The 21,521-nt window shown below is 42.6% G+C and overlaps 1 protein-coding gene across 6 annotated transcripts in view; it reads left to right on the top strand.

The window, feature by feature from the left end:
- Positions 1 to 1,000: 1,000 nt before the first annotated feature.
- HECTD4 (HECT domain E3 ubiquitin protein ligase 4) overlaps positions 1,001 to 21,521 on the top strand; it is a 115,243-nt gene continuing 94,722 nt past the window's right edge. For all 6 annotated transcript variants that reach the window (XM_083511405.1, XM_083511402.1, XM_083511404.1 and 3 more), the window contains exons 1-2: positions 1,001 to 1,536; positions 18,673 to 19,190. In XM_083511405.1, the coding sequence (XP_083367531.1) occupies positions 1,345 to 1,536; positions 18,673 to 19,190 (710 nt within the window). In that variant the 5' untranslated portion in view covers positions 1,001 to 1,344. The remainder of the gene's footprint in view (positions 1,537 to 18,672; positions 19,191 to 21,521) is intronic.

Below are 21,521 nucleotides of genomic sequence, written 5' to 3'. Positions count from 1 at the left end.
TAATAGTGATAACAATTTTATTATTTATACCCCACCCACCTGGCTGGGTTTCTAGGGTTTACAGCATATACAAAACATATGAGGCTCAAACCTGCAACATTGGCATTATCAGCACCACCCTCTAACCAACCAGCCACCCAGGCTGACAAGAATTTTTAAGTTGGCATGTAAAATGGGAACAGGATTTATTGGTTTGTGTTTTGTTTTTTTTGCTTTTGTTATGTATCTAGTGTTTTTATCTTGTGTTTTGAACCGCCCTGAGAACTACGGGTGAAGGGCGGTATAGAAATTTAACGCACAATACAAATACTAAATGAAAATTTAAAAGCATGCCCATTTACACACACAGGGGTGATCGGAACTTCGAAATACATAACTTATTTACAACCCGTTTGGCTGGGGAGAGCCGTTTTGTGGGTTATGAGACTCTCTAGGAACCCTGGAAGCATATAACAGTATTGTAAAATAAAAAATAATGTCGGTGATGACAGCTAAGTGACGAAAGGACAAAAGTTTTATTATTTGCGCTGATGGGCATGTACCCTGTAAGGTGACAGAGACATATTTGGAAGCTCCTTGAGGGCAGGGACCCTCTGCACACGCCATGTACACACGGAATAGGTACAAACAGCGAGGACGACGGTTCGGTGGAGAGGGAGAGAGACAAAGAACTCTCCCCCTTGGCCCAAGCCGAATTTTTTAATTTTCTGAGGGAAATTAAAAAAGAAAAGAAGCGAAGCCGCCGCAGGGAGACCAGGCAGGAGGCGCCTGAGGGGAGAGAGGTGGGCGGAGCCAACCGGCTCGAAAGGGGGCGGGCTCCTTATTCCCTGGCGGCCAGTGAGCGGCCCGGTCGTCGACGTCGCCGTCGCCGCCGCTCTTCCCCCCTCCCTTTCGGAGCGCGCGAACCTGTCAGTCACTCCCGCCCGCTCGCTCGCCGCGGACTCCCGCTCCCCTCGCTCTCTTTCTATCACGGTTCGGCGCGCGCGGTGCATGCTGGTCCCTCCGCCTCAGCAGTCCTCCGCCTCCAACATGGCGTCGCGCTGTCACCTGTGTGTGTGAGGGAGAGGAGAGGGGAGAGGGGAGAGAGGCACCGCCTGACTGACTGGGGCCCCCCTCGACCCTCATCGCCCACCCCACCCTCCCAAAAAACCCCTTCGCCCCCCGCTTTCCCCTTTCTCCTCCTCTCCCTCTTTCTCCTTGGCTCGGCTCCTCCCCGCCATGGCGGGGGGCTGAAGGGATCCGCCTCCCTCCCTCAGCAACAGCATCCCTTCCCCTCCCCTACGCTGAGGCAGGTGCTGTCAACGCCGCCGCCTCGGCTTCACCCGCCACCGCCGCCGCCTCCTGATGGGGTCCCCGGCAGGCGCATCGGGTTCGGCGGTTGCTGTGGCAGCGGCCGCCGCGGCAGACTCTGCGCAGTGGCTGTCGGTGAAGGAGGAGACCATCTTCCTCCACGACGGGCTGATCCGGGTCACGGACCTGGCCGAGCTGCCCAGCGAGATCATCGGCGTGGCCGAGCCGGGAGACACGGAGCTGGAGGTGAGGAGGAGGGAAACGGGATGCGGAGGGCGCAGGGGGAGGAAGACGGGGACTGGACATTGCTGCCCTTCCTCCTCCTCCTCCTCCTCCTCTTCAACAATAAGGTGGGGCAGGAGGGGGGGATCTGTTCTTCACCAGCGCCACAACTGTAAACACACACTTTCTCTCTCTCTCTCCCCCCCCCCCCAGTTTAGGCTTATAAATGGAGCGTGTATAGGGCGAGGAATCAGGTCAGCATCCTCATCCCTGCAATTTAGCGATGGATTGTGTGGGTGGGGTGGAATTTGGCCTCCTCCTGCTTCTTCTTCATCATCATCTTCAGGGCCTGCTCACCTCCGCAGAGTGGGCTTTTAACAATAAGATGTGTCTGGCCTTCATCATCTAGTCTACATCATTATATTCATTGCTTCCCTGTGAAGTAGCGTTAAGATTAGGGGAGCATCTTGTCATAATCATAATTGGGCTTTAACAATAAGATTGGTGGGTGGGTGGATCTGGCATTCATCAGCATTGGTTGTCATCATCATCACCAACATCTGACCTCCTTAAAGGGGCTTTAACAATAACATTGGGGAGGGGATGTCAAGGTGAATGGGGTGGTAGAGAGGGGAGAGGTGCCAAAGGGTCATAATGAGGCAGAGGATAAAGAGGAATCTATTCCCCCTTGTATTTCTTTTCTCCTCTCAGTGATGATGATGATGTTTTTAATCAACAATTTATTAAGATCTTTCAGAGTTAGGGGGTGATTTTGACATCTTTTACAACCCCAAAGGATAGGGATGGCGGAGGAGTAAAAGACGAGATGTTCATATGTGTATGCAGTACCCTAAATCAAGAGGTTAGAAAAGACAGGGTATCAATTCGGGGGGGGGGGAGGTGTCTCCAGAATTTGTGATGTTGGGAAGAAATGTGGTGTTGGGAGAAGTGTCGGAATTGGGGGTACCCCCAAATCAAGGCTTTGGAATAAGGTAGGATGTGAAAACTCTGGTATGGAGGATAAAAAATGGTGGGTTACTGAAATGGAGAGATGTGAAAGAATGAAAGAGGACAGAAGAAATATGTGACAGTGGGCATTAAGTTGGAAGGAATATGGGGAAGGGGAATAAAAGAAAGGGTAAGGGATCACAAAGAGCAGTAATTGAAGGTGGGGTGCCAGTTAGTAAAAGATAGGGTAAGATTGAAGAGAAGGCCAAAAGGGGAGTGGGGATAAGATGAAGAGTCAAAATGAGAAGGGTATAGGTATGCTGAGGGCACAGGAATGTTGGTTAGTGAGCAGACTGGATAAATTGCCTTTAGGCTTTGGTAAAATGTGAGGAGCAAGAAGAGTGAGGAATGGGTGAAAGGAGCTTAGGAGAAGCAAGGTGAAGGTGATGGAGGATATACTGTGAAGTAGTAGGGGATTGTGGTTACTAGATGGAGGATGGGGAGCTGTGAAATCTCAGGTGCAAACTCAATAAGGGGTGATGAAGAATGGTTTTGGGTGGGGATGAGAGAGGAGCACCTGACTGTTCCAAAAAAAGCCTTGATGCGCTAGGATCATAATTAGGTTAGGGGGAGATTGATAGATAATTAGGAGAGAATGAAGCAACAAGTCATATACATGCCTGCCAGGTCTGACACCCAAATTTGTTGAAATGATGATGATGCAAAGGTGATTCAGCACCAGGGAAGGTGCAGGATGTAAGATGATAAGGCTTTCAGAACCTTGTTTTGAACCAGGAAGGGCAAACCCTCCCTGTCTTCATTGCCCAGAGAGCAGTCTCTTGAAAATTGATGTTATGGTGTTCTTAATTATTATTATTTTGTTATTTACCAATAATTATTTTCACAGTGAAATATCTGGGGTGTTCTTAAGTACTGAGTATCTAAACTAGAGGTTATAATGACTGTTGAAAGGCCGAGGGAAGTAGCTATGATTCTTTTCCACTTCAGCCTCCTCCTCCAGTAAATATGGGCAGTTGAACTGTAGTTAGAGAGCAATTGTGTGTTGTTTGAAATATGTAGTTTGGGGAAATTGCTGTCAGTCATTTCTGCTTGCGTCTCTTCCCTGGTCTGCATCTCTTTCTCATGCACCTCCCTCCATCACCCCGCCCTCTCCCCCAGCAGTGTGGCTTGCAGTGACACAGGTTCTTTGTCAGAAGCCGGGTGGCGTGAACCGAATGGGGATGGTTCAGCAAGCGCTGCATTGAATGCTTATATTTGATCACCTGCAGTTGTTTAGGGGCTCAGCAGAAGGTTATTTCTTATTGCTAAAAAGAATCCTGAGCAGTAACAGATTTAGTAGCAAGCAGCCTGGACAAAATTATTACTGTACTCTGATGATAGCAAGGTTAATTCCTTGTTCATGCCCTTCAGCTTAATGTGGAAAAAAGACTTAATATTTCTAAACATATTTTCTTTTACTGTTGTGCCCCCCCCCGTGTTATTAAAGTGAATTCTACTAGCTCTGCAAGGCTATGCTTTTGTTACTGACATCTGCTGTTTCTGGGGGAGTTAAGAATGCAATGATTAATTAGTCTTGTGGTCTGGAGTTCATTTTTTTGGTAACAGTACAGCTTATTTGCAAAGATAGAGTTGAACCCATTAGTTAAGCAAACATTAATGGTCAAATCGCATGTCTGGTAGTTGTTATCTGGGCTTATCCATGGCATTCCTATCCATAGGTTGATCATGGACTGTGCCATGATTCCAAGGTTTGCTTAATTAAGCCTCCTGCTGTCCAGGCTTGAAAATTTATATAAAACTTGCTACAGAATCAAAATGGATATGTGAGGCAGACATTTCACTCTTGTACTGTATAGTATGGATTACGAATTCGACATGGGTTGGTTGGAATAACAACATTAAGGGTTATTATATTTATCACCCCATGATTAAAGGAAGCCATGGAAGGAAGGAAGGAGTAAATTGGCACCAGATGGAAGAGGTAGCATTGAAGCCCACCAGACAGAGAACAGGAATATTGTGTCTAACCTGAGCCTAAGCCAGATAGTGCTAATTTTGGCACTAAGGTTTGCAAAGCCACTGGAGGCTTGGGATAACTGACAAGGATGGGGGTGGAGCGTCTGATGGTTGTGCCTTGGGTGGGGTTGGGGAGAGTTGACTCTTTTCAGCTCTGTGTTACAGACACTCCATTGACTGACTACACTACGCCATTGGTTCAGCTTATCTAGAACCTGAGACACTCCAGTAGCTTTCCATTGTACACATAGTATAAACCCTTAAGTGTTTTGCCATTAAATGTGTTTGCTTAAAATACGCCCCTCGCAGCACTTTATGGTGTATTGTTGGCCACTTCATCTTATTTCTTTACTACACATTTCATACATTGTTTCTGTAAATTTTGTTTGAGCTTGCCCCAGTACACCACTGACACACACTTTGGCAAGAACTTGGGAAAGTTGCCTCATTAGATAGGTCACAGTTAATTAGAGCTCTTTGCAGCCTGTCTCAGTAATTGTGTCATGAAAAGTATTTAAATGGAATAACAAGAAGCTTCAGAAATTCATTCAGGCAAAGAAAGAGTTAGAAGTGATGGTGATGGAGCCAATTCAGGCTTTCACGTATTGGGGGGAGGGGGAGAAAAGGGTTTGGGCACATATGGTTGCAAAGATAAAGCTTCCAAACATTGGCAGACTGTAAATTGGTGCAGCAGCATCTCACTGCCCTATTGTGGTGATATGGAGAGCCCTGGTGGTCTCCCATTTGTGTTATTCATATGCTATGAATTTCAGAAAGAGTGGAGGAGAGTAATGGGACTATTTTGAGGGCAGGGTGTTGTAAAATGGAATAGAGATTACATGTTACCACAACAAGGAGTATGGAGAAATAACACACTTATAAATAACAGATTCGCAGTGTACTAGTCAGGAATAGAGGTTCTCACTCGTAGTAGCAAGCAGTGTTGGAGTTTCATTTGAAATATGTTAGTTTCAGGGCTTCTTCAGAAGGACTGTAAACAATAGATTTAATGTGGTTATACCCTGCCATCTCAGGGAGGTCAAATGGACAGTAATAGTGTTTGCTCCAGGATCAGAAACATGGGAAATAATAGCAGGAGATGAATATTGTGCTTATGTCCTGCTTGCTGACTGCCCATAGGTGTCTGATTGCCGACTGTAGGATACAAGATGCTGGACTAGATAGGCCTTTGGTCTGAAAGGCTAATAAAAATTGGTCCTTTTTTACTGTCTCAGGGGCCAGCTATGCTTTGCTATAGGTTCATAATCTAGAAGCGACAAGAATGCTCAGTTGCAGCCTTACTGAGAAGAAAATAGTTCTTGGCCAGTAGATACTTGTTTTTGACCCAACCACATATTACCATATTTTCCCGTCTATAAGATGCCCCCATGTATAAGACTTTTGGGGAACTCCGATTAAAGAAAATGGGAGAAGATGGCCCAGAGTATAAGATGCTGCCTAATTTTTGACATTATTTTTTAGGGGGAAAACCTAGTCTTATACACGAAAAAATACGGTATATTTATGTGAGGCTGTTGGACCTGAAACAATTTTAGTCTATCCCAAACCCCTTAATGTGACTGTGGGGAACCTTTCGCCCTCCAGATGTTGCTGAACTCCAACTCCCTTCAGCCCCAGCAAGCATAGCCAATGGCCAGGGATGATGAGAACTATAGTTCAGCAAAATCTGGAGGGCCAGAGGTGCCCCACTCCTGCCTAAACATCTCAGAAAATGTGCATAGCATATACTGATAACTCCCACACCAAAGGGAAGAAGGTATCTCACACTTTTGTTTGAATGTATGCTTATAGGAGCCTAGACATTTTTTAAGAGGAGTACCTGTTCTCTGGACAGCTCCTAGGGAAGATCAGATTGACAGATACCAAGTCCACAACCTTTTCAGTGATGAATCCAGAACTGTAGAATATCTTTCATGGGAAACTCCTTTAAGTGGGCTTTGAAGCAAGACTTATGAATCTTGGGCTTATATTTTTGTATTAACAAAATACCATAAATAATATTGGTTTACTTTTTTGTAAGGCACTTTAGAAAGACTTCTCTCTTTTAAAGGTAGGATTTAAATGATCAAAATGAATAAATGCCTACTGCATTTGGGCACCCTGTCATTCATGGACCTGTCCCCTGTCATGTGTGTTCCTGAAAATTATGCAGTGATAGTAATTGTTCAGCAGTGCACCTAGAAGTATGTAGCCAAACTTGATAACTATGCCCTGGTATATTCTTCATTCAATAAATATTATGAACTTAGGTATATCAAAGATACATACAAAGTACTCACAGGTCCCCTTCTGATATTTTACATTCTGTGATTAGAGCAAATAAGTTGAACAACAGCAGAGCTTGTCAGTTTGCTCTAATCAAGGTGTTACTTGAGTTGTCAGGTGTGCCAAACCCCTCTTTGACATGCTATCTGGGGGATATTGTTTGTCCTGCTGGGGACTTGTTAATAGACATTTCATGACTGACTACAATGTTCCTTGCGAGGAACAGGTTTAGACAGGCTTGGTGGTAATCACAGCCCATCTGTTGAGGAGCAGGCCTGTCATCATCTTGTTCTATACAGTGGTACTTCGGTTCACGAACTTAATCCATTCCAGAAGTCTGTTCTTAAACCGAAACAGTTCTTAAACTGAGGCACGCTTTCCCTAATGAGGCCTCCTGCCGCCAGTGCCCTTCCGCCATCTGGCTTCCGTTCTTAGACCGAGGTAAAGTTCGCAAACTGGGACACTACTTCCGGTTTTGCAGAGTTCGTAAACTGAATAGTTCGTAAACAGGGCTGTTCTTAAACCGAGGTAGCACTGCTTTGCGTCTTCGCTCTCACCCTTTTGTGCTTCTGCCATACTTGCACACATCCTGGATAGTTTATCAGTTCTGTGCAAAACTCTGGTGGAGTTCCAGTGTACACATGATGTCCCCATGCAAGTAAGGAAGAGCTACCCTGTTTATTTTGTAGAACTGTTGTCATGCACACAGAGCTGCTTCCCATATGGACAAGGGAGCCTTTGTTCACATGGACACATTTCCCATGCGATCAAGAAGCTTCTGGATTTGAGGATTTTAAATGCAAGGGAAGAGCTAAGTGACAGCGGCTACCACTCTGTACTTGGTGATGCTAAGCATCATTTAAGGGTAAAAAACTAATTCAGAAGAGCCAAATGAGTACCCTGCAAGTGTGTAAGATGGCCATTTCTAAAAACTGACCTAAACTTTGTTCTATTTCATTTAATCAAAGTCAGTGGTGCATATTTACCTGGAGCTGCTGTAAGCCCTAGGAAGCTTTTGTGTACCTTAGAAATTACTTTTGCTACTAACTGGTGTGGCAACATTCTCCAGAAGTTCTCACCGGTGATTCACCTTGTCAGTAATGGAAGGCTGTACAGAGAGGAAATTATAATTTCTTAACTGGCCTCATTTGTATCTCTCTCTTTGGGTGGCAGCATGTCAACCCACCAATTATTTCATTAGGACTTAACTGATAGGTGTCTAATGACTAAGCAACCTGTGCAGATGGAAACATGCAGGAATGCTCTTGGGCAAACAAGGGAGTGATAGTTCAACTGGAAATAAAGTTGAAGATGCAAATGACTTTTTCATTGTGAAAGGTGTAAAGCAGTTTATGACTGATTTCTTAGCAAATATATTATAATCTCTGACTTGAGGGAGTGGGTCAGATATTTTGAGAAATGTTTAAAGTAGCCATTTTAATTTTATGGTGTTTGTGTCTGTCATTCCAGAGGGAAAAGTAAATAGCCCTTTTGGTGCATGTAAGCTCTTGGCCACGTCCAGCTCAGCTCTTTGGATCCTAGCCTTTGTTTTTCTCCAAAGAATTTCATCCCATGTATTCATGTCATTGTCCTTTTTAGCATGTGCTCCATTCAACTGCCAGCTTGTGCAGTGTAGGTTAACTGAAATGTATGAGCATAGACGAACCTTCTTGTTCAGTGCTGGGCTTGGGATGTTGCCAGAGCTCCACAGAGATTATTCTGGCACCTGGGAAGCATCCATGATGGATTAATTCTCAGGCAAAGGCTTCCAATTGCAAACTTCCAGCTGAATGTTAAAAGGTGGCACCATTCAAATTAGTAAAACAAAGCAATTGTTGAGAAGGCCAGTTCTGCTTCTTTGAACAGTGGTTCTCTAGGATTAATACATTTCCTATTTGGGAGTGTTTCAGCACATAAAATGAATGAAATATGAAGAAATGGGAAGGGGGGGTGTACCCTGTACTAGACAAGAAACTGTCAACTTGCAAGCTCCAGAGATCTTTTGAGCTGCCAATTGATGAATCCTGATGAGCATTACCATTATGGAGGAGTTGTGAGTCTTGCTTCCTAAGCACTGTGCTAAAAATACACCTCTTCGTAAGTTGCTGTTTCTTTCCAGGTTGGGATGACAGAAGCTTTAAGTTATTCTGCTTGTATTTTTTTTTTTAATACTTTGGCTTAGCATATGCTTATAATCAATTGCTGCCAAAGTGACTTCACATTGGGTTTCAGTATTTGTGACTTGCTGCCTTGCACTTTGTAAGTGGCACTTCTGAAAATGCTGGTTAATACAGAAGCAAAAACCAGAATCTGCATCTACATTTAAGACCAACCAGTCTACTGGTGTTCCAGGGGCAACACACTTCCATGCTTTGGGCTTACTGAAAAAGACACAGGGTTGTAACAAGAGGAAAGACAATAAATAGGAAAAGCAAGCTTTGTGCTAGGCCTTTCTGCTAGGGAGCCTTGCGTGTTGTAGAAGTGTTCTAGGCTGCACAGTCTGTTCAGGCATAGTGCTGTCCGATCCTCTTGTCCCTTGCTGCAGTGCCATGTGAGCATTAGGGCTGTACTTATTGCAGGCAAATTTTAATAGTATTGTGAGTTTTCCAGGAAAGCTGTATACCATCTTAATATTGCATAGTGTTGATACGCTAGCCTACCTTGAGTGGTTAGAAATGTGGGCTAAAATCCTTTGAAAATAAAATACTAAATTACTGATAATCACAGAACCCCAGGGTCCCCCAAAGAAGTTGCTGCTCTAGACCCTGAGACAATTTGGTGGTGTGTGTGTGTGAGAGAGAGAGAGAGAGAGAGAGAGAGAGAGAGAGACTTTCTCTCAGCTTTGGAGATCTCTGGAATATGTTAAAATTATATCTTAAAATGTCCTAAGCTGCATTGAATCACATGGTCAAAAAGTTGGAGCCATTGGGCATTGTAGTGTCTCGGCAATTTTGTCACGATACAGAGCACAGTTTAATATCTTTCAGCACAAAAGTTTGATGTTTGATGTTTAAGTGACACAGTACCTAATTATCCGTCCCCCTTTTCTTTTGTGTCATGTCTTTAAATTGTAAGTTTGAGAGTAGGGACTGTCATTTTTTTATTGATCTGTAAGTTGCTCTCGGAGCCTTTTTGGCTGAAGAAAATGGTATCAATCAATCAATCAATCAATCAATCAATCAAGGCTGCAGATTGTTTCCATAGTTTTTAGACAGATAGAGCTCTAGTCCCCCTATTTCACAGTTAATGAACTGAAGAAGTAGAACAAGTGCCTTTCAGTTCGTCCAGGACAGGGATGGAAATTAAAACTGTCTATCCATTGAGCTGAACATCTAGAGAATCAAAGTGCATAAATCAAATGTGAGATGGGTGTTGAAATGTGTAGACCACCGAAAATATTGACTGTTTGTCACTAAGTCCATCTATATTCAGCAGTGGTTCTTAAATTTCACTGAATCCAGGATGAGGAGGACCATTTGACATGCCTGAATGAGATCTGCCACCTCTTGACATTCATAGAAGTATATTTAATAGCTTTAGAATTTGTGCAGGCCCCTTTTGCTGAATTTGGCTAACAGCCCATGGGATGCGTAATCTTGGGAAAATATTATGACACCAGTGGTAGTAGCAGCAGAGTCACTTGCAGACCATTAGTACAAAGCCTCTTTCAGGAAAAAAGGCATCCCATGCAGGAAGAAAAACCTTGGTGATGCTTTCACCATTGAGAGCTGGAAACTGTTACAATTTTGTTATTGAATTTCTTGATCATTTTTTCTGTGGTGTCTGCAACACATACATAGTTTCCTCGTTTTGTCCCTGTCAAAAATGCAAAGTCCGCACTCATGGTATCAGTAAAGAAAAAGAACTATTCCCCCTCCATTCTCACAAAATTCCTTGATGGCTTTTCAGCTCTCCCTTTTCTTTTATGGCAAAGTGGGTCATTGAAACTTTTCTTCTCTTTTTAGCCTAAAGCATTTTTATAAGCTGCACACAATATAAGCCACTAATTGGGCCATGTTGCTGCCACCAGGGAATCTATTTGCTATGGCCCAGTGTTAGCAGAGTGGTAGCACCTGTTACTTTGTTAATTTCAGTGTGTGCAAAACTGTGGCTTATTTAGAGCATCATTCAAACCTGAACTGAAAGATGTTTAACCATAACTTTAATTAAAATATGGAATGAAAATGAACCTTAATAATTTTGCTACCACATTTTCCCAGTGGACTATTCTTCGTTTTCAGAAGGGGGCATGAAACCATTTAGTATTGTGCTTACCTGGTACAGAACCTGGAAGGTTGCATACCCAATAAAATCTGGCAGAACAGATTTGTATTTAAAGAGTGCCTTCTGGGCTACACTTTTTTGCAGGTTATCTATCATTCAGCATCTTGCCTATGTTCCAGATACCTTTCTTTCCTGTGACACTGAAAAGTCATCAGGTTTGGGCAGGCTTGGAAAATCGTTTGATTTAAGCCATTAGCTCTCTATAAAGCCTCTCTTTTACCACTGTAGGCAGTATCATTTATTTATTTAATATGCTGCCCTGCCTCTCCTGTGCTTGAAGCCCCTCAACAAAATGAAATAAAATGAAGTCCTAATTGGACAGTTTCAGCAGCAGCAACCATCATCTCCTTGCTGGCTTCGAAAGTCGTTTGTAGATGTTCCTAGGTGTTCGTAGATGGAGCTTAGAACATAAGAAGCTGCTTAATAATAATATTATTATCATTTCCCCAGCCACTCTGGGCGGCTCCCAACAGATTATTAAAAACACAATAAAACATCAAACATTAAAAACTTCCCTAAACATACTGTGACAGACCATTGGTCCATTTCACTCTACAGTGACTGACAGCAGCTCTTCAGGATATTAGACTGGGGTCCTAGCTCGAGATGTCAGGGATTGAAAGTGGACCTTCTACGTGCAAAGCATGCTCTGTCACTGAGCTACAGCCCTTCTCCTAAGTATTGCAATCCCTTCTTGAAAGTGTGTGCTGTGTGTTTACCAGTGAACCTTTACAAAGTGACCAATGACTGAATCTGACCAGTGCAGGACTGGCCAATTTGCAGAAGTGACTAAACTGTAACTTGGAGTGGCAGCATATTTAGAAACAGCAAGAGGAAGACTTGAGATCCCTTATAGAAGCTATTGGGGCACAATCTTTAGGTCGTGTTTAGAGGTTGCAAGGAATCTTGGCAAGATTATTGAAGGTGTGGTAGCATCTTAGGCCAGGTTCTGGATGAAACCTATTGGACCCATTTCAAGCAGGTCTAATTTTGAGACTGAGACACCTTTGGTCACCTTGGCAGGTAAACGTGTCAGGAAGTAGATAGGGGCAGAATGTCTGCCAATTTTGCTTCTCGACTGGAGGGAATGGGCTTAGGTGGGAAAGTATCTGATGGTTTTGGTCCTTGCTTGGAGGCCAGTTTCAGAAGATGATGTGGGATTCACCTTGGCCATTGGAGCATAATATTGCACAAGATTGATTCTTTTCCCAAGTTTGAGGGGAAGAAAAGAAGCTGGAGTGTATATATATTGGTTTAGCTGGCCAGTTGAAGCCATCTATTATCCCCTAACAACCCATACACCTCTTTGTCTGGATTAAGCTATACTGTAGTTTACCTCTGGTGGGGGATGTGGCATGCTCCTTCTGGGGTAGTTTGTCTACCTTTGGTCCCCACCCTGTTCTCAGCTCCTATAAGCTGTCAGCATGCAGCAGCAGCCACATCCTGAGAAAAGGTACGAACAGTGGATACAAATAACAGAAGGAATCAAGAGAAAAGACTCAGAGAGGAATCCAGAAATGCCACAAGCTGGCTTTCTGTACCATCCATTTTCTAAATTACTTGTTGGAGTAGCAGTATTCACAGTCATCCTGTAAAATCTCTAGCCAGGTACCAGATTATATTGCGATCTATTTAGGTGGCACAGAGATGTAAGTGGAATATAATTGCACACAGCTGGAAGAGTTGGGCCTATTTCTCACCTTCTGGGATGTAAAATGGGAATCCCTTCTTGTTTGCTTTAACATGACCTTGTAAACAATATAGGCTCCTGTGTGCTTAAGACTACCTGTCTGAAACTTGCAGCTATGAGTTTATTGTGAAATCAGTGTTTCTCGTGCATGCAAGTTTTTCACAGCCTCCGTATGACTTCGTTGTCATCAAAATGCTAGGCCATACTTTTTCCATTTAATGTGGATTTCCCCTTACTGTGGAATATCCAATAAATAACTCATTATGCATCTGCAGCCACTGCTGGTATGGAAGCTCTTTTTTTCACCTGTGACACTTTAGTGAGTGACCTTTATTACCACACCTTTGTGTCCATTTGCTCCTCAGCTGAGTACAACCTAGTCATTTTGTTTCTGGGAGTCCAAGCAGGTGATCCCATGTTCATTGTTGTCAGCTCATCAGCTGCTTGTTTGGTTATTCTTCACACTCATGGACTTTAGTTGGTATGGAGCCTCAGACACTCCAGTAATCATTAATTGAAATGCCTCTGCTTCAAGTATTGTCTGGGCCCTCCTGCCAGTCCCCCCAAAAGCACAACCATTGTGGTGTGGTGGTTTGAGTGTTGGACTAGGGCCTGGGAGACCAGGCTTCAAATCCAGACATTGCCATGTGAAGCTCCCTTGAGAGACCTTGAGGCAGTTGCTGTCTCTCAGCCGAACCAACTTCACAGGGCTGTTGTGAGGATAAAATTGGGGTGGAGGAGCTCTTTGGATGAAATGTGAGATACAAATGTAGTAATAAATACTGTTATGCAACATGCTTACAACATTTGTTCTTTCACTTGGACATTTATTGTAGGTCTTTTTAAAATTTGCACTCACAACACCGGAACAGAGATACCTAAATACCTGCCCAGAATGGAAAAGCTAGTGGAGTGCAAGAAAGGAGAGTGATTGAGGGGAGGGACACAAAACACAACTTGGGGCCCTTCCCCCTTCATTTGATTTCAAAGTCACAGGTCTGAGAGGGTTTTTTGTTGTCCCGCTGCTTTCCCTGGGAAAACCAACTGCTGAATCGGAACTGGTGAAAGTGGCAGGACAAAAAGAAACCCTCTTGGACCCATGACTAGAAATCATGGGATACATTCTGTCAAGCTCCTTCCACTGGCGTGGATGGCAAGTAGCAGAATTGCAATGAATATGATGACTAGGAAAAGGGGAAGTGTGTAAACACTTGCATGACAAGTGTGCACACAGAAAAATCAGATCTGAACAACTCATTAGCAAGAGAACTCCTCTGTGTGGACACGACCAATCTTCTGATTGTGAATTGGAAACAGGATCCATAGTGCAAATTCAACAGCACATGGGCTGTGTTTGGGCAACTCTGAAGAGGTGCAATTTTCTTGAAACACCAGCATTTGCTTAGTAATGTATGAGATGCAGAGAGCTATTTTAGCCATGCCTAAGTCTTGTGCAGATCAGCTAGGCTCTTTGAACAGCAGGTCCCTATTCCTTTGGCTCTTCCTTCAGTTTCAGAAGTGGTTTAGCATATGGTGGGCTGCTGTTCAAGAAATAGAAGTCCAAAGCCCTTTTGGACTTAATCAGTTGCACAATTCTTAATCTACCATCCTATCTTTTACTTGGCCAACAAATTAAACGGGCCTTGTTATTCTGCCATGGTATTGCCTCCACTAGAGTTTGCTTTTGTCTCATTCATTTGCCTCTATGCACGCAGAAAATTCCTAGGCTCCTTCCTCTCTTTGAGTTTTATTGTGCTTGGAATAGTTTTGGCTAAGGGTCTTCTGTCACTCTCTGTTCCAAGAGTTCTGTCTTGAGAAGATGACACTTTATCATATGTCCAGGCCCTTTGGTGTGTACAGAGTTCAGTATCTTGATCAACCAATTATACTGTTTTTTTGCTCCCCTGACCCTGTAAAAGGTAAAGGGACCCCTGACCATTAGGTCCAGTCGTGACCGACTCTGGGGTTGCGGCGCTCATCTCGCTTTATTGGCCGAGGGAGCCGGCGTTTGTCTGCAGACAGCTTCCGGGTCATGTGGCCAGCATGACTAAGCCACTTCTGGCAAACCAGAGCAGCACACGGAAACGCCATTTACCTTCCCGCTGGAGCGGTACCTATTTATCTACTTGCACTTTGTGCTTTCGAACTGCTAGGTTGGCAGGAGCTGGGACCGAGCAACGGGAGCTCACCCCGTCGCAGGGATTCGAACTGCCGACCTTCTGATTGGCAAGTCCTAGGCTCTGTGGTTTAACCCACAGCGCCACCTGCGTCCCTGACCCTGTACTCCTGTGTAATTACTATTTTGATTTCTCCTCTCTGCTACTTAATTGCCATCCTCACCTTCATCAGCTTTCAGTTCTGACCACTGCTTTCATCTCCATTGCCATAACAATCTGGCAGGCTTGGGTGGAAAAAGTGAAGATTGATGCCTGCTAGAATTTGCATTCCTACACTTTTTCTGTACATCATAGTCGGGCTGTGACTTTTAATGGAATGGAGTTCTTTCAGGAATTGCAAGATTCTTAGATTTGAAAATGGGGTATAGGGCCACCTTGGGGAGAGCGAAGTGGGAAGTATTACTGTTTACCTCCAATAAAACTGGCTAGTTCTAGAACTGACAAGGTGCCACTGTAAATTAGTAACGCTTAGTACCGTAATGGATTTTTAAAAGCAATTGTGAATTTTGGGCGCTGCTAAATCAATACTTGCAGCAGTTGCTAAAGAGTGTACACCAGCTGATTTCATTTGGTTAATTATCCTTGAAATCCTTTCTAGATAATCCAGTTTGTTGTTTGTTGAGTTTGTCCTTGAAAATTATTTAGAAATAACACAAAATGCCATTTAAATTGTTCTGGGGAAAAACCTTGGTATTGCATGTCATGTAATCTCACCTACAAAACCAAAAGAGCAGCTCTTAATGACCAGAACATTGTAAATTCAGAAGAGATAAGATAGCCCTTTAGATATTTGAAGATGACTGTCGCATGAAAGATGGAGCAAGCTTGTTTTCTCCTGCTCTGGAAGGTAGGACCTGAACCAATGCTTCCAAGTTACAAGAAAGGAGATTCCAACTAAACATCAGGAAGATCTTTCTGCTGGTAAGAGCTGTTCAGTAGCAGAACTGACTTCCTTGGAATGTGGTGGACTTTCATTCCTTGGAGGTATTTAAGCAGAGGCTGGATGGCCATCTGTCATGGATGTTTTCGTTGAGATTCCTTCATTTCAGGGGGTTGGACTAGATGACCCTTGAGGATGCTTCAAACTCTACAATTCCATGATTCTATTATTATGTTTGTGAGTATGGATCAGGATCATTAAAGAGGACAGGAGGGGACATCAGCAGAAGAGTTCCCCCCACCCATCCCACTCCTGCAGCTCTGGTTTTAACTGCTTAGCTATTAAGGCTCAGTGATGAAACTGGTGAGGTCAGGAAGTGAATTAAGCTTAGGTGCTTTTCCCAGGGTGGGAATAAGTGGTAGAGCAGGCGTATAAGCAGTGGCCAATCAGTAGCAGGAAATTAGTGTGGTTTATGCAAAAATTATTTGTTTTCTTTTCTTTAAAAAAAAAAATTCTATAGAAGAACAAGAAAAAGGTACAAAAAGTGTCAATTTACACAAGTAGTGGGGAACCTCTAGCTTGTGGGTCTAATTAGGCTGCAAGATTTTGAGGGCTGGCCTGCCAAGTGGTTTCAGACAAACCACGCTTACCTAAAAGGAAAATAGGAATCAATTGAAATGGTTTACTCATTATGTGAACACTTGCGTAACATACGATTTCCTGAAAACGCATTGTGTTCAGCTAACGAGACCTGCATGTACAGTGGTGCCTCGCAAGACGAAATTAATCCGTTCCGCGAGTCTCTTTGTCTTGCGGTTTTTTCGTCTTGCGAAGCATGGCTATTAGCGGCTTAGCGGCTACTAACGGCTTAGCGGCTTTAAGAAAAAGGAAACAAACTCGTAAGAACTTGCAAGATGTTTCGTCTTGCGAAGCAAGCCCATAGGGAAATTCGTCTTGCGGAACGACTCAAAAAACGGAAAACTCTTTCGTCTAGCGAGCTTTTCGTCTTGCGAGGCATTCGTCTTGCGGGGCACCACTGTACTATATTGATACCTCAGAACATTATGAGTGATCTTATCCTCTGTATTCAATAAATGGCTACCAATATATCTTAAATCATTTTATTGTCTCTCCCCTCCTTTAAAATGAATAACAACAACAACAACAACAACAACAACAACAACAACAACAACAACAACAACAATACCCTGCCCATCTGTCTGAGCTGCCCCAGCCACTCTGGGTGGCTTCCAACATAATAAAAACACAAAATCAGTTCTATAAAGGCGTTTAAATGTTACATATGACAACACATTTATACTATGTAAATTGCACATTGTTCTGTTGGTCACGAGCTGTTTAATATAAAAAACATTTCAAGTAATATATATTTTTAATGCTAAGAAATTCAAAGATGGGGATAAACACAGATAAAACACAGATTTTTCCTTTCATTTGTTTGGGTTGGCAGAGTACGTGTTTTGGTGACCAACATAATTTGCTAAACCAGTATGTGTTGCATTGTATTAAGCTTATCTGATTTTATTTTTTACTTAAAATTTCTTCTCCGTATAGCAAATGAGAAAGCAAAACTGTCACTAAATTAAGTCTCATTAACCTATTGTCTATTTTCTTGGTGAGGTGTTTAGCTGAAAGTTAGAAAAAATAGAGAAATTCTGCGTCATCTTTCATGTAATGCTTCTGGTTGTTTTACTCAACTGTAAAATGCCACTTTGAAAAACTGTTGCCAGTTAATGAAACTTTGGAAAACTAAAATGATATACGTAGAATATGTTTATTATAGATGGAAAATGTAGTTTGACATACACCACTATGTCATTATCTTGTAACCCTTTGTTTTCGGACATAAAAATATGTGTTTTTTCTATAGAGTTTCTTATGTCTCCTATAGAATATTTCCACCTATATTTAACACCTGCTTTATCATGAATCCTTTTACTTGTTTAGTTACTGTTCTATATTTTAGGGGTATTTTATGTATTTTTGATAATATATATTTATTTTAGTGTTTAATTTCTCAACATCTGTTAATTCACTTAATTTACTCTGTATTTGAGCTGGAGGAAAGACCTAAAATACAGTTTTGATACTTAGCAAAGCTAGTCTTTGCTCAGAGGTGTAAGCATTTGCATCACTGTGCTGTTCCAACAAGACAGCTAGCTATGGCTTAATTTCTAAAAAACAGAAACAAGCTAATTAAAGAGGAAATAACTTCCCACGTTGGTTCTCTGTTATAATCTTCCATATCATTTTTCTTTGAAGTGGTGTTGCTTGTTCTCAGGAGGAGGGAGGTATGTCATAGCATCTTGTATCTGATGGGAAGCTAGCTGAAGAGTGAGGCATAATGTACAGCTTCAGATCTCATAGCTTTATTTGTAGTGCACAAGGAGAGAAAGTTCTGTCCATGAGTTTTCTCCCAGTGCTAATTAACATGTAGGATGCAAAATTCATGGAGATTGTAGCTAGGGAGAAAAGACTAAAAACTTTCCTTCCTGTGTACTGTGATCTGGGCTGCAATCCCCCTTATCCTACATGCTCAAATTTATTTGATGTAAATTTAATTTAGTAAGCATCTTAAAAAACATTTATTAAATGTGATTACAAATCGTGTTGCAGTTGTTACCTCCTAAAGTGCACAATTTGTTCAGTTAGTTCTGAATTTAGATGACCTGATTCATCTGAAACATACAGTTTTATTTTATTAGAACTTTCTGCCTTTGTGGCATATGTATTTACACATTAGGTACTGAAAGCAAGTGCCTTGACTTGTGCAAAAGTTCTTCTAAAGGCATCCTGCCACATTAATTCATCAGCATGCACTTCTTTTCCCTGCCTAGATCTTAACATTTGAAACCAAGAATCCAACGGAGCTGTCAGAGCGCCTGCGTTCTGTCTGTGGAAATCAGAGCAACGCCTATGCCCGCCTGCTAGAATACCGCTTGAATGCTCTGCGTGGACTCTGGAATGCCCAGCGCCAGCTTGCCTTGGAGGAGCAGCATGAACGGGAAAACTCTGGGGATGAGGAAGCCCTTGCCTTGCTCAAGCGGCAAGGCCTGTTACAGCAACCTGAACAAGCACCTTTCACTTCGCGGATGGGGCTGCTCCTGGTCTTCCCTCTCATTGAGTCCCAGAGCAGAACAGACCCTTCCCTTTGTAACATAACTGCCGAGGTGCTCTTGACTTGCCTTCGTGACTGTCAGCCCTTGAGCTTGACTAAGGAGCCTGTGGACTGTCTCAATGGCATTGAGTCCTTGCTCTGCTCATGGCTGGAGGAGACGTCCACTTCGGGCCAACAGATTCCACAGAAGCAAAAAGAAAACGCTGCTGCTGCCCTTGTTGCCTTGGCTTGTGCAAGGTAGGAGAGGCGTAGGGTGGGAAATCTGGGCGTGTAGATCTTTTCATTGCTCACCTTTTGTATGCCCATGTTAAACTGTGACAGAAATATTAAGATGTGCCTGGGATTCAGGACTGTGCTCAGAAATGGGAATTTGGCCTTGTTGTCCCATTGCCTTCTTTTCTCCTGTTCCACCTTGCCACAACTTTTAATTTCTAGCAGCAGAGGGAAGAATGTGTACTGGCATGGATTGAGGCATAGGTGGCAGTGTGAGGACGTTGTTTGCTTCAGGATTGGTCTAACACAGCATTCCCATATCATAAAAGCAGGGGTTCCCCATCAGCTAAGTACTGCAGACTGCCTGTTTTTCAAAAGCCAAGCCATGGACCCCCTACTTTTGAACATTTTGTTATCTCTGTGGTAGTTTTTGTTATGTGAATGGTGCTATGCAGTGCTTTTTTTCTAAGAAATTTTTAGGGGTACTCTCATTTTCCTACTCATATTGAAATACTGCCCCTCAATGAGGCCAAACTTAGATTCACAAAATGTTTAGGGGTCTGCGTCCCCCCAGAAAAAAAGCTATGGTGCTATGGTCATGCTGGGTGGGTTACACGAACCCTCAGTTGGGAACCACTAATTTAAAGGAACCTGTACAGTGAGTGGGGTTTCTGTTGTTTTGTGGGTCAAGGAATCCATTTGTGAATATTAAAGTACACTAAGGTCCCGCTTTCCAAACACAATGCATTCCCAGGAAATCATTTGTTAGGTGAGCATTCACATAATAAACCAATGATTTCCTATGGGAACTTTTGTAATTTGTGATATATCTCTCTCCCGTCTTGCCATGGTTTCTCCTAAAATGGCTGTAGCCAATCACCAAAAGAGAGACAAAAGAAAAAAAAGACTTGGTCATGTGAATGTTTTGTTGTAGAAGAGCTCTCTATAAGTAAAGGAATAAGAATTACAAGTAAAATGTAGCTTCCCACATTAGTATACACTGTGCAAAAACAATTAGCAAGTTTTTAAATATTTTGAAGACCAGATGAGTAGAACTGTGTTTTCTTAAATGTTTTATGACTAATATAGGCATGTTCTTTGCTCCAGCTCTTTTTTATTATTCATTTTTATAATCCTTTTTTATTATGCTTTTGAGCATCAGTAGGTTCTTTGGATGCAAATGCTAGTCTGACTTACAGATAATGTGTCAGAAAGCTCAGGTATATGGGTAGACAGTTCTGAGAAATGGCACATACTAATAATCTATTGATTCCAAAAAAATATGGTATTGGATATTCCTTAGCTGCCTTAGTGCCAGGGAAGGAGCCTTTAGACCTTGGATTGGGATCGGTATTGACCTTGTTGCCCCTGCTGGGATTCCTTTATGTAGCATCACTGGATCTTGTGAAACTGATGGTTTGAACATTGGCTCAGAGAACATGAAATTTCCAACTATGCATACATGGGATTAATGTCATGTAATAATCCTGTGGTCTCATTTTTAATCATTTTTCAGAAGTAGACTAGCAAAGTAGGTTTTTGTTTTTGTTGTGCTTCCACCTCATTTATGACTTAGCAGAAAACAAAACCATAAAGCTATATTTAGAGAACATGATGCCATCATTTTCCAGCCGTGAACCGTAAAGATCGCAATAGATACACAATTTGTATTATACTCAAAATGTTTAAATAAAAACAAACTTGCAGAAAGGGTTACAGTGAGTTGTGCTGGCTTTTATTTGAGTTGCGAAAATTATTAGATAGAAATGGTTGAGAATCCCAGCACTTTTAATGGGCAAATTGAGAACAGCTGTCAAATTAAATTTCTCCCCCATGTTTGTCTCACTGCATTGCCAGTATTTATTCATGGACTCTTCCTGGAATTTTCACTGTCATCTGAATAATGCATGACAGAATCATTTGATATACCTGGATGTATGCAGCTTCTTCAAACATTTAAAAAAGTATTTTTTGAGTATAATACAAAAAATGCAGGTAAACCTCAAGACCATGGGTAGGCAAACTAAGGCCCAGGGGCTGGATCCGGCCCAACCGCCTTCTAAATCCGGCCCGCAGACGGTCCGGGAATCAGCATGTTTTTACATGAGTAGAATGTGTCCTTTTATTTAAAATGCACCTCTGGGTTATTTGTGGGGCCTGCCTGGTGTTTTTACATGAGTAGAATGTGTGCTTTTATCTAAAATGCATCTCTGGGTTATTTGTGGGGCATAGGAATTGGTTCATTTCCCCCCCGAAAAATATAGTCCAGCCCCCACACAAGGTCTGAGGGACAGTAGACTGGCCCCCTGCTGAAAAAGTTTGCTGACCCCTGCTCAAGACAATTACATAAAGAAA

The sequence above is a fragment of the Podarcis liolepis genome (assembly GCF_965112155.1).
Source record: "Podarcis liolepis genome assembly, chromosome: 7".
Classification (NCBI taxonomy): Eukaryota; Metazoa; Chordata; class Lepidosauria; order Squamata; family Lacertidae; genus Podarcis; species Podarcis liolepis.
The sequence above is the reverse complement of the archived record's forward strand: the minus strand, read 5'-3'. Positions and strand labels throughout refer to the sequence as shown.